Source organism: Xiphophorus hellerii, chromosome 22 (genome assembly GCF_003331165.1).
Source record: "Xiphophorus hellerii strain 12219 chromosome 22, Xiphophorus_hellerii-4.1, whole genome shotgun sequence".
Classification (NCBI taxonomy): domain Eukaryota; kingdom Metazoa; phylum Chordata; class Actinopteri; order Cyprinodontiformes; family Poeciliidae; genus Xiphophorus; species Xiphophorus hellerii.
Genome location: NC_045693.1, coordinates 4,628,691 through 4,642,649, shown reverse-complemented (window position 1 = coordinate 4,642,649; position 13,959 = coordinate 4,628,691). Strand labels below are relative to the sequence as shown.

At 37.6% G+C, this 13,959-nt stretch overlaps 1 protein-coding gene across 4 annotated transcripts in view; it reads right to left on the bottom strand.

Moving 5' to 3' along the window:
• LOC116713612 (cytoplasmic polyadenylation element-binding protein 3-like) overlaps positions 1–13,959 on the bottom strand; it is a 46,174-nt gene that overhangs the window by 26,768 nt on the left and 5,447 nt on the right. For all 4 annotated transcript variants that reach the window (XM_032553812.1, XM_032553811.1, XM_032553813.1 and 1 more), the window contains 2 exons: positions 10,190–10,343; positions 614–670 (listed from right to left, as the gene is read on the bottom strand). In XM_032553812.1, the coding sequence (XP_032409703.1) occupies positions 614–670; positions 10,190–10,343 (211 nt within the window). The remainder of the gene's footprint in view (positions 1–613; positions 671–10,189; positions 10,344–13,959) is intronic.

Genomic DNA, 13,959 nt, shown 5'->3' with positions numbered 1-13,959 from the left:
CCTACGTTTATGGCAGGGTGTCCAAACTTTTTGTCAGATGGGCCAAAAAATACAGAATTTACCTGCTAAACAAAAAACTGAGCTTACAATAATTAAAATAATAAAGAAGACTTTTGTTAAAATTGTTGTGTAAATCAATCAACGTATCCCCAAAAATTAAAAGGAAGGCATCCAAATTGTCTGTTTTTGGGAAAAAATACTAAAAATAAAAACTTCTCAGCTATAAAAAGCGGATTCTTGTCACTTTTTGTATGAAATTTTGATATATTTAGCCGGGTTTAATAAATTAAAAGCAGATTTTCATGCACCAAAGTCTGCTTTTGAGTACCAGTCGCTACATAGATGTGCAAAAACAAAATGCAAAACAACAAACATTTTTAATTTATTTGTAACAAAACAAAAAATCTCCATCAGCATTAATCTCCTGTGCTGGACTTGGGTAATTATTGAATTGTGGTAGCAGGGCCACACAAAATGTTTCCAGGGGCCACATTTGGCCCCCGGGGCCGTATTTGGACACCCCTGAGTTATGGTGCTAAGGAATCCAAAACGCATTACTCATTACGCAATTTAACTTTAACTCAGAATTACCAGTAAAACTAATAGGACTTACTATTCAGGGGCAATATGTGTTCTGCTCCAGGATGGTGAAAGTTGAGTCCAATCCGCCCTGTTAAAGAAACATAAGAAACTGTTACAATCTTTATTTGATCCTCAATTACAAAAAACGTGCAGAAATGAACCGACATGGAGCAAATTAACCAATCGCAGACAAGAGAAACAGGAAACCCTGGTGTCCCATATCTGATACGCTCACCCAGACAAAAGCAGGTAAAGGGATAGGATCTCACCAGGGACAATGTCCCCGTCTCACATGGACACATCTGTCAGTGCTTTCATGGAAAGCAGGTGGTGTAAGATGTCTAAATGGGAGACCTTCCTGATTATCTGTCTCTGACGTAACATTTGGAAAACGGAAAGAAAAATACACCTGGCAACCTGGTTTAGGAGAGAATCAGCCTGTTTACACAGCAAAAGCATAAAATCTTACTACGTATTTTTGATCCGGTTCCCAACTCAATGTTTACACTCGCACATGAAATTAGTTGCAACCAGATGAGCAATTATACAACCATACATCTTTGCAAAGTAGCATCGCCTCCTGCACAACAAACAATAATACAGCAAGTGGTTTCTGGATGGAAAGTCAGCAACAAAACGCTTGTCTTTTCCAGCAGCCATTGTACAGCAGTAAAACCAGATGCCAAATGTGCAGGAGTTCTGCTTGGATTGCTAGGTAACGGCGGAGTGCCCGTCAATTGTGACTCAACATTCAGGAAGCTCATTTTTCAGAAAACCTTAAGCTATTACCACAAACTAAAAAACGTCTGGGTGGTTTTTTTAAAGCCCTTGGGCTGTTTTTAGAATCAGTTGAGACAGCACAACTGCTTTAAGTTTTTAACTTTTATAATACCAGATTTTAATATACTTTAATTTAAAACTATATTACACTCCGGCTTCGTCCGCCACTGTTACAAGAACAAAAATCTCCCCTCCAACCCGCATATGGTGGTCTGCGAAGGACACCAAGCTAGTCTGGAGGGGTCTTCGTCACGTCACTGTGACATAATTAGTCTTTGAAGGAGACACTCAAAGTGTGATTACAAAACTTTAGGATTTCCTCACAGAAGATGGATTATGACAACATTGAGATGAGCCTCTTGTAATAATGCAGAGGTAGAGTAGCCAAAAATTGTACTCGAGTAAGAGTATAATTACTTCAACATATTTTTACTCAAGTAAAAGTTAGAAGCAGCCGTCCAAGAAATTACTCAAGAGTAAAAAGGTATTTGGTAAAAAAAAAAAAAAGTCTACTCAGGTAGAGAGTTACAGACCAAATTTTCAATCACTTAATATTCAAAAACTACGTAATCAGAAAGATCAAAACATTAAGTTAAGTGGAAATTTTGGTACTTTAAGGACCAAAATGACAATAATTTATACAAGTAACAAAAAATAACAAAATCAGGCAAAAGACTGTTTCCAAATTGGTTTCTTTCAATAAAAAAAACGTATGAAACTTTAACAAAAACTTCAGGTGTGTGTCTGTGCCTGGTGAATTTTTTATTAAAACACGTTTGTTTTTCATCCATCCATCCATTTTCTTACACTCTTGTCCCTAGTGGGGTCAGAGGAGATGGTTCCTAACTCCAGCTGACGTTCCGGGCGAGAGGCGGGGTGTTCTTCATTCAGTGGGTAGAAAATCCAGACATTTTACTCGAGTAAGAGTAGAAATACTTTATAATAAAAATACTCAAGTAAAAGTAAATTATACAGCATAGTAAAAGCACTAATTAAAGTATGTTTTTTCAAAAAAGTTACTTAAGTAAATGTAATTGAGTAAATGTAATTAGTTACTACCCAACTTGCTAACTGCAAGTCTGAAACCAGATGAGCTCCACCTGTTTCCAGCCCCATAATCCAGGCTAGTGAAGGCAGACAAGCCTCCACCTGCAGCCACCGGCTCCTATGAATGCATGGATGTGTTCCACACAGAAACAGATTGTGTCACACTTTTTCTGAATCAGAAAGATGTAAACACCGCATGACGAAAACACCACATGATGCGTGTTATTTAACTCTCCAGAAGGTTCTCCGACCAGCCGATCCCTTCCCATTTCACCGGCCCGACGTCTGCGGGTCGCACCGGGTTGCTGCCCAAGTTCAAGAGCCCCGGGAAGCAGCAGAGCAGAACCACATATTGGTAAACGTGTGGGTGGTCTGTTTGTTTCAGCTCAAAACATCTGAGCGGCTGGAGAGAATCAACGCAGGTTGTGAACTTTAACCCAACGCCACTGCATTCAAAGCAGAAGACTGCTTTGATCAGTGAAGTGGCAATTGTCCCAACAACATACAGATTGCCTTTCCGTCTGCATTAGTCATGTTGGGTGACACAGGGAGACAGTTGCCTTCCTGAAGGCTTTAAATAACTCTGGGCTTGTGCCATCTGCTTCCCCTGAGGAGTTGATTGGCAGGGTGGGGGGATGCCGCTGCTGCAGTGACATTTCCTCTGTGAGCTATTCTCAACATCTCCAGCAGCGGCGGCTCAAGAGACGCCATCCATGTCCCTGTTGGCTCAACAGCTTCCCCGTCAGGCACCCAGTTGGATCTGAGGGTGGCTGTCCTGGTTCTTTCTTTTTACTTTTTAACGGGGCCATATAATGCTAAATTTACATTTTTGTACTACCATTTGGATCTCTACTGATCCACCCCCTCGTTCTTTGGCATTAAGTTCATGTTTTTTGGTGTCTGGAAAATGAGTCGTTTCAAAAACCTCTGGATTGTAACATCACAAATCAGCAGGGGCCGCCTGTTACCTAGCAACCCCAGAAGAGTTCCGCCTGTTACCTAGCAACCCCAGAAGAGTTCTGCCCGTTACCTAGCAACCCAACTTGAGTTCCAACAGCTTGGTCAGCTGTTTTTACTCTAGAGAATACAAGCATTTTGTTGTTGACTTAGCATTCAGAAACCACTTGATGCATTCTTGTTGGTTGACCAGCAGGTTTCCCCGATGCTTTTCAAAGATGTACTGTTGGATTATTGCACATCTGTTTGCAGCCATTTTCACATGTGACTAGCTTTATGAACTACTTCATAGTTTCATAGTTGTGAAGTACTTTATAACTATGAAACTATGAAATGTTGCAAACTCCCTCCATCAACCAGTAGTTCTCCAGACCTGTAGGGGGACCCGACCAAAAACCTTTATGATACAGTAGTTTCAGTAAAGATCAGACAAACATGGCTGCCATGTGCGTGAAAGTAGTGGAAACAGAGCTGTCCAATATATGTTCATATTCATGTTTGTTTGGAGTCCAAATGCCTAAAATATGCAGACAAATGTTAATGTAATCAGCAAGTGTCGCTAATAATAGTTAGCCTGGATGAAGGTTAAGCTGGGTGTGAAGGCGTTCTGAAATCCAACTTCATTCTGCGCCATTAAACCGCCCTATTAACATCTCGGAAGGAAAATCCCAGTTGCAGTTACGGGTGTGTCGAGAGCAAGGTGTGGAAATAAATAATAGCTGTGATTAGCAGGAGACAAAAATAAAAACCTCCTGTCAATGCTCTTATGTCAACGCAGAAATGTGCAGCCAAGCCATCTGAATAAACAAGACTACAGACCACAAAGAGGACAATCAATGGGTAAAAAGCATCATTAAAGCTCAAAATCAACTCAACAAGTCACCGCAAAATAATTACAAGCACACTTAAAGGTCTTTTAAAGATTACAGTAATGCAAAGAAAATTAAATAAATTAACTAATTGTGCCAGATCAACTGTATATCCAGTTATTACATTAAAAGCATCCTTATGTATTTTCTAAATAAAAAGAAAGACTTTCATGAATCCTGCTTAACCTTAGATAAGCTTTTAAATGCATTTATGTTGTGTGAAATCTGGATAAACAGCAGACATCATTTCAAAAAGACATAAGAAACAAGCCCAGACTTGTTTTTAAACTGGAGAAGCCAAGTCATGCTAACAGCAGCTACGGCCAACTCACTCAGATGAAGCTGTTGCTTTCGACCTTTAACACAACCAATAAATGCATCATCTTATCTCTGTGAAGTCATTACAGGCAGTTTAAAGTACATGAAATTGTTTCGTACTGTGTTAATTATATCAGCTGAAAAGTTTAAGGGGTCAAATCCAACCTGTCGATTGAACATTGACCCTTGGGAACGAGGATCCGTTTTCTGAATCGAGACGCTTGTTTCCCTGCAGTGAATTTAATTGAAAATGACGCAGTAGTGGAACATCCAGTTGTTACCAAGTTGTTACTTAAATAGATCGTTACTCATGAAGCCGCTGCTGTGCATGAAATTCATGTTTTCCGTCGATCGGTGGCCCCATCAGCAACCACAACAAGCCAGTGTCACTGTTTGCTTTTCCCCAACAACTCGCTTAAGCTGTGACTCAGTTCATCCGGCCCAAAAACACAAAGTTCTTTGCAGTTCAAAAATGATTTAAAAAATTTGGCCCATTGATGTAGATGGATATTTAATTTAATTAATTTGTAATCAAGGTGAAAATTACCAGCATAATTTTTTTACACAAAAAAAATGTAAAGTACAACACAAAGTATTTGTATTCTTATAACCAAGTTTATCCAGGGACTTTTACTGAAAAGCCAACTTTGCTGCATCCGAATCAGCTTTTATTCTGTCTTAAATTTGACTAAATATAGCAAATGATTTGAAAGAAAGTAACCCTAATTTACTGAAAATAAATGTGTTCAATCAAACCCAAAACAAACTGAAAACTAGGTGTATTTCTTTGAATACAGCAAACATGCAAATTTAAAATAGCAGGAAATTTTTTGCCAAAAGAAAACACAGGAATTTTGAGAGAAATCTCAAAATTTTCTAGAAAAAAAAGTTAAATTGCACAAAAAAATTATAATAAAAGTAAATAATATTTTTTAGATTGATATTTGAAATTTGACTAAAGAATTTTAAATGTCAAAAATTTCCTTTAGAAAATTTTGATTTCTGAGATTTTTTTTACAAAATTTTTCTTAAATAAAATTGTAGTCTCCTTGGTTCTGCCAACTTTAAGCTCCTTTCAGATTGAGATGTTTTAGAGTTTTTTTGTCAGTTGAAATACAAATAAGATGCCCCAATTCAACGTTTACACTCACACGTGAAAATGCTCGCAAACAGATGAGCAATTATACAACCATACATCTTTGAAAAGCATTAGTAGAGACTCCTGCACAACCAAAACGTTTCTGTGGTTTCTGGATGGTAAATCCCGGAGAAAACACTTGTCTTTTCCAGTAGCCGTTGTACAGCGCACACAACAGTAAAACCAGCTGACCAAACATACTGGAACTTAAGTTGGGTTGCTAGGTAACAGGCTGGGCTTTGCTGGGGTTGCTAGGTAAAGGGCTGGGCTTTGCTGGGGTTGCTAGGTAACAGGCAGCCCCTGTTACATTGCAGAGGTTTTTGAAACGGCTCATTTTCCAGACATAAAAAAACATAAACTTATTGCCAAAAAACGGCTGCGTGTTTTTCTTTTTTAAACAATCGGGTTGTTTTTAAAAGCAGTTGACCCCAAATTAAAGTACAAAAATATGCAAAACTCACATTTTGCATAATACATCCTCTCTTTAACCAATAATTTTGAAAAACTACCTTGTTAAAAAAAAACATAATCTGCAGCAAACTTAAGGTTAACGTTGAGCTCCTCTTTTATGACGTGTGAGTGAGAGCAGCTGAGTCAGAGCAGACCTACCACTCCTGCCTCCTGTGGTTCGTGACGGCAGGCGCTGAGAGACGCACCGTCACACATCTGCTGACTGGACAGCCTGAGATAAGAGGCGTGTGTGTGTGAGGGTGTGTGTGTGTGTTTGTGTGTAGTGCTGGAGTTAAAAAGGGCTGTTTGTTCACATATACACAACCCAAACCCAAACTGGGAGCTTTCAGAAAGTCTCAAAGATCAGATGCAACACAATGCGCCTCTCATAATCAACACAAGTCGATTCAGACTTTATGTGAAGATGTGTGAATAAAATTAACATGACATCGTCATAAACATGAACGAGTCTTCATGAATGTTTATGACTGCTGTCACAACAGCTGGCCAGAGTACACAAAAACTGCAGTAAAGTAAGAGTAACACTACTACAACATATTTTTTAATCAAGTAAAAGTAAAAAGTATTCGTTTGATAAATTACTCAAGCGTAAAAAGGTATTTGGTAAAAAGTCTATCAAAAATGCCATTTGATATTTAAAAATTACATCACCAGATGGACCAAATTATAGAGTTAAGTGAAAATTTTTATATTTTGAGACAGTAATTCGTATAAGTAACAAAAATTTGCAAACTTTAAAAAAAAATTTTTTTCCAAATCAGTTTTTCTCAATTAAAAAAAAACTTATTAAACTTTACTAAAAACTGCAAGTGTGTGTCTGTGTCTGGGGGATTTCTGATTAAAAAATGTTTTTCATTCAGTGGGTAGAAAATACAGAAATTTTATTCAAGTAAGAGTAAAAGTACTTCGTAATGAAATTACTCAAATAAAAGTAAAAGTACAGCATACTAAAAGTACTTCTTTCAAAAAGATACTTAAGTAAATGTAATTAGTTACTACTCAATTCTGATTGTCATGAAGTGTCATTTGGTGAATAATGACATTTTTAGTTCAAAGTTGCATTAAAAGTCAATTAAAAGTGTCAACTTTCCATTATTTGGTAAATAATGACACTATTCAAGCAAAGTATTAAAAGACAATTAAAAGTGTCAACGTTGCACTAAAAGTGGTATTATTTAATGTCTGACACTTCTGTCAAATATTTACAAAGACAGGTGTTATATCATGATTATGACAGAGTGTGGTCAGTATTACTCACACCCCTTCAAATAAAGTGTTACCATTGATTGTTCTCCATACACGAAGCCGACCGACTGATTTCTACCCACATTACAGCTCAGGTGAGTTTTCATCTTTTACAACCCGCCTCCCTCTCTCCCTCCCTCCCTCTCTCTGACTCATAAAACACAAAAGGAAGAGCAGCTATTCCAGGCACAATGAGAAGTATGTGAGAAATGTCAGCGATGGGATGGAGGTGGGTGGTAACCGTTCAGTTAGGAATGCAAAACCGGGTCTATTGCATTAATTGGTTTTGACTGGCGGTTTTCCGCCTGTGAGCCGTTTCTCTGCAGCAACAGCAGCAGACTCAACCCTGAAGGTTGGAGGAAAGTCTCTGGAAAACTACCAGGATTTTATTACTGGCATCATTAGCTACAACTCAGACCATGATGAGCATGTATGTCAGCATGTAAAGGCCAAAACCTTTACGTCAACAAACGTTAGCTTTTAGCTACGTTAGCTATTAGCTATACATAATCTATACATAGCTAATTACTTTAGTACAATTCTTTCCATTAATACAGCAGTCACTTATGTCAACATTTCATTACTAACCTTGTTCCCATCTCAACTGAAGCTAAAATTTAATTTATTTTTCCAGGTAGAACTGCACTCTGTTACCATAGTTACCTCAACAAGAAACCTACCAAAATAAAAACATGGTTAATGGTAGTTACAATAAACAAAGGTAACTTTACGAAAGGATTTATGTAATTGCAGAGTAGTGTGATTACACAAACACTGGGGGTGTAAGTTTGAAATTATTTGTTTTCTATGGTTTATGGTCAAAAGATTCACAGAGAACGCTAATATTTGTTGAAATTGGGGCTGGACGATATGCTTTTGTCATGATATGAGTGTTTCATACCAGTCAACATTGATGATTATCAGTTTCAAAATCAGGCAAAAAAAGGTTTCCAAATCTGTTTCTTTCAATAAAAAAAACTTATGAAACTTTAACAAAAACGGCAGAAACCAGAAATTTTACTCAAGAGTAGCGATACTTCATAATAAAATTACTCAAGTAAAACTAAAAATATTTTCAAAAAAGTTACTGAAGTAAATGTAACTAGTTTACTGATCATTTCTCACTAAAAATCCAGCTGCTTTTTGGAACAAATGGCAGTGAAGGGATTATTTACTTAAATCCTATTCTATAAAATCGACCAGCTTTACTTTAACAGTTTAAATTCTCCATATTAACCACAATGTTTCCTGCTTGGAAGCCGGGCCCGACTCAAAAGGCGAGCGGTTCTGCCAGCAGGGTGGAGGAGCGTTCTGCAGCACCTTGCTTTCTGCATTATGACAACACAGCGAAGCATGCAGGGAAACGCTCAGCTGATGGTAAAACGCCAAGCCTGCCTGGCTTTCCTCATATCTCCCTCTGTGTTTGTCGTGCTTCGACAAACACGACAAACACGGCCCTGCGGGACGTTACGACACAGTTCCCGTGAAGCAGATAGCGGGGGCCCTGAAGATCACTCTGTCCCAACAATGTTCACTCAGTACAGGCCTGGAAATAACGCAGTCTGTAAACGGGAAAAACACGGGCGCACCCCTCCCACCTTTACTTTTCCATTGTTAGGATGAGAGCAAAAAGCTAACCTCACAAGGCCTCATCCTGGTTCGTACAATGGACGACAGAGCTGGAAAAACAATGAGTTCGCCCTAAGAAGAAGACCGAAGACGGATTCTTGTTTTTATGATGAATCAGTTCAAATATTATTTTTGAAGCTGTAAATAAGCAATATATTTCTATGAACAATCAAAAAGAGTGCAGAAGATCACTGTACAAATTGTTCAAGTGTGGAAACGATCATAAAAATCAGCCTGTTCAGACCTGTGTTTTTCACATTAGCCACTTAAATTTCAAGATGGCCGCCATTTTTGAGTTGTTTAAAACAATTATTGAAACAAATGTGACCCATTTTCATGACTTGTATGAACTTTATGTCACTTTCTACTTTGCTAATCATGTTCATGCAACTTCAAATCAATAACATATAGCAAAATCAGAAACTGAGGACTTTGCTGTTTCTTCACACAACATGTTTTGTGTTTAGCAGTTTAGCATTAGCTTCTGCTACTATTTGTCTACCATTCAGTAGCTACTGCTATTCTGTGTTTAGCAGTTTAGCATTAGCTTCTGCTACTTTTTGTCTAGCATTCAGTAGCTACTGCTATTTTGTGTTTAGCAGTTTAGCATTAGCTGCTGCTAATTTTTATTTATATGTGAGCCAAGATTCTTGTTTAGTGAATTAGTGGTTAGTGAACCTAACTTTTGGTTAGCTGTGCCCACCACTGGCAATAATAACTACTGTCAATTTTAGTGCAAATGTTTATTTTCAATGACAACCATGGCTGCCATCTTGGAAAATGTCCACCAGAAACAGGAAACACAAGAACAAGAAATATATATCTGATTCATATAGTTCTAAATATGAAGTCTATGATGGCGGCCATCTTAAATTTTTCAAAGCAAGCCTTTGGGAACATCTGTGCCAAGTTAGGTTTTTGTATCCACATTTGAAAGACTTTGCAGAAATATTAAATTATCTCCTGCAGTAGAAAGACAAAAAAGGCTTGAAAATGTTCTGCAGCATGCCAACACAGATCCCAAAAACAATTTATTAAATTTTGCAGAGAAGGCTCCATGTCTCAACTGATTAAAAAGTTATTTTAGCCCATGAAGCAAACAAACAAACAGATACAAACATGTGATAGCAATAGATGAGTGAATATTCCTAACCTGCAAAATGATTCCTCCATATAATATCGGCAATAGTCACTGGTGGACCGCCGGCCGGGTGTGGTTTACCTTTGTCATGGTCAGTCTTTATCATATCCATTAAGGGATTCTCCAAAGAGTTCAAGTTAAAAGGATCAAAGGGCCGATTCCGGTCCTGGAAAACAGCAAAAACATGCAGACGTCTGGAATTAGTTATCAAAGTTAGTCATGAAAATGAACAAAGACACTATACAATAAATCAATACCACAACAGATTGGATGTGATACTTGACAAGACTAGAGTTATCAAATAAATTTGTAATTCAGTATATTGATGTCTGTGTTTTTAAAAGAAAGAAACATTTTAAGTCAATTCAGTACCCAGGATTCACTGCATTTTAGAAAACCTCTAAAAATGTTCACCTTAAAGGAGGATTCTGTGAAAATAATGTTCAAGTTCCACCAGTTGATAACGGGAACTCCAACAGTGTTAACGCCGAGTCTGTCGTTGGGGGAGGATTGACTGAATTTCCCTCGTTTGTTGACGCTTTCATCTGAGAAACATGAGAGAAAAAACCTCCAGCCAGAGCTGGAAGGCTGCGGTCTTGGCAGCTGTGTCCTGTGTTCGCTACGCGAGCCGGGAAGCCGCATTGTTTGGACACCGCAGCTATTGTTGTTGCCCCGTTCGGCTGAGCATTCAAAAGTGTTGCCCACCCATTGCCACTCAGGACCCGACAGCGCCACACAGATAAAAATCTGCCCACTTGGTGCAAATGGTAAACACTTAAACCGCTGAGCTGTTCAGTTTTTCTTTTCCCTGATGGAACGCAGCTGGAGGTGGCGTTTACAAGTTTAGACTCTGCGTTTGAACACATCACATTATTGGAGGAACGCAAGTTGACCTAATTTAATAGCTCAACTTTCCCCATTATAACAAGCAAAGGAGAATTTAATTCAGACAAAAATAAATAAATCAAGATGAGAAAAAATAAGGCAAAAAAGAAAAAGGCAAAAACAAAAAAATGGTTCTGGAACGGGTAAAGGTGTGATATTTCTGTTCAGATTGGAATAAGTAGCTCTAAATAAACCACATTTTAATTATGTGTAAATTGTGTAAAAATTTAATTAATGGATTACATTCTTTCTGTTAATTATGAGGATAAAATGTGTCAGTTCAGCATGACAGACAGTACTTAATGCAGCAAACAGGCATTAAGTACGGCTGCGTACTGACCGCCATCCTGTATCTTTTCCTCATTAAGTTTGGTTTTCATCCTGGTCTTTTTCTGCACAGCACCCTTTGAGCATTTTAATGCAAAATCAACTAAATAAAAGCAATATTAGGTAACCAGATTTTTGTTTTTTGACAGGCTTTAAAGGAGCGTGTAGGTTGTTTTAACGTCCGTCATGGCGAAGCGGGCAGAGTTCTGATTAGATTAAAATTGTTACTAACATAATTTTCTTACACAGGAAAATGTAAAGTACAACATAAAACATTCATCCTTTTATACCCAAGTTTTAACCAAAGGTAAAAATGAGTTTATACAAGAGACTTACTGAAAAGTCAACTTTGCCATACCCAAGTCAGCTTTCATTTTTTATTAATCTTGGATAAATGTAGCAGACGTTTGACAGAAAGTGACCTAAATCCTGTTCTTATTACTGAAAATAAATTTATTCAATTGAGCCTTAAAGAAACTGAAACATGCTAAACTAAAGTAGTAGTAAGTACTAAATTTCTGCCCAAACAAACTCAGAAATTTTGAGTAATCTCGGAAATTTTCTAGAAAAAACAGGGATTTTTAAAAAAAACTTTTAAATTAATATCAGATATCTTCTACAAAACTTTTTTTTAACCCTAACCCTTTTGGGGGGGGGGTTGGCCTGCGATTACTTTTGAGTAAAAAGTTTGGACACTGCTAACTTACATTCCTGGCTGCTCTTAAATATCCAAAGTCAAGCAAAACACCATTTTCCTGCCATGTTCCGGTTTTGGAATAATATACAAAAAGTTCTTAAAATCAAAACACACTCAGATTTTATGAGTTTCATTAAAAAAAGCAGTAAAAAAGGAATGTTACTGCCTTCTCCAAGAGGTCAAATCGCTACATTTGCTTTATTTATTGAGTTTTATCGACTTGTTTTAGACAGTTTAGCTCTTTCCGAGTGTCGTCTTGACCAGGTCTCTCTTCTAAAAGAGATTTCTGATGTCAAGCGGCGGCACGACCGTGAAGCAGAATTTAAGCAGGAGGCTATTCCTGTTCGCCAGCCATCTCGCTTGCAATCAGAAGACGCGCGCGATAATTTCCATCAGCATCATCAGATCTCCTGAGACGCCGCCACGTTGGGTTGAATTCCTCGCATTCCTCCGGCTCTGAGGAGGCAGCAGGCAGGTACAAGCACATAGCAAGTTGATATTCGAACCCAGGCGGATTTAAAGAAGGAGCTACCAGCGTTTTTTAGGCCAGGCAGTGACGCGCCTGAGCTTTGTTTACATAAACAACAGCTGACATCCAGAACCCTGACTTTGCATATGAGTGCCACTTATCTCTTAAAGGTAAACTTTAAAAACAAACAACTCCATGCGACTGGAATAGCCTAGTTTAGCCTATGTGAGTTTATAAGTACAATTTGAGCAAATAATAACAGAACATAAGCTTAGAAGTTGGTTATTTGCCAAAAATGGTCCAATTTTTAAAGTGAATAAACCCATTTCAGAAGTGGAAAATTCATGCACTGCAAAAACACAAAATCTCACCAAGTATTTTTTCATAATTTCTAGAGAAAATATCTTAGTTCACTTGAAATAAAGCAAAACTAACTTACAAGTAGCATTTCAGTAAAATATAGGAGCTTGTTTTAAGTAAATGATTCCTTAATTTTGATGGAAAAGAGCTTTTTTCATTGGCAGACTATTTCACCTTTACAAGAAACTTTGCCATGATTAAAGTGAAATAATCTGACATGAACTAGGACTTTTTCACCAACATAAAGTATTTATTGACTCTGAACAAGCCTCTATATCTTGCTGAACAAGTTAGTTTTGTTTTATTTCTTTGAACTAACTACGATATTTGCACTAGAAACTAGACATAAAATACCAGGTCAGATTTTATTTTTCCATGTGTATTTTAAGCTGTACACTGCAAAAAAAAGTATCATCAAGTATTTTCTTCTAGTTTGAAGTGGAAAAATCTTTCTACACTTGAAATAAGACAAAACTAACTTACAAGTAACTTTTCAGAAAGTTAATTGTTTTAATTATTAACTCTTGAATATTGATTAAAAAGTACTAGTTCCATTTATATTTTCATTTTCAGCATGAGAAAAACATCTTGTTTCCTGCATGGCGAGCTGTTTTAGCAAATAAACTGCTGCTGGGCACACCGGCCAACTCAACATTTACACTCGCACGTGAAAATGGCTGCAGATCCACAATTATACAACAGCACATCTTTGAAAAGCAGAAGTGAAGCCTCCTGCACAACCAACAAGAACGCAAGAAGTGGTTTCTGGATTGTAAGTCAACAAGAAAAAAACACTTCAGTGGTAAAACCAGCTGACATAACTTGGGTTGCTAGGCAACGGACTGGGCTCCGCTTGGGTTGGTAGGTAACGGTGACCCCAGCCAAGATGTTTTTGAAACGACTCATTTTCCAGACACCAAAAAAACGACAATTTTTTAAGCACTTATGGTTGCTTTTAGAAGCAATTGAGAAACAAACTGAAGTATAGCAATGTAACAAAATATGAAATTTTGCATAATATATCCCGTTTACATAAATCAGGAG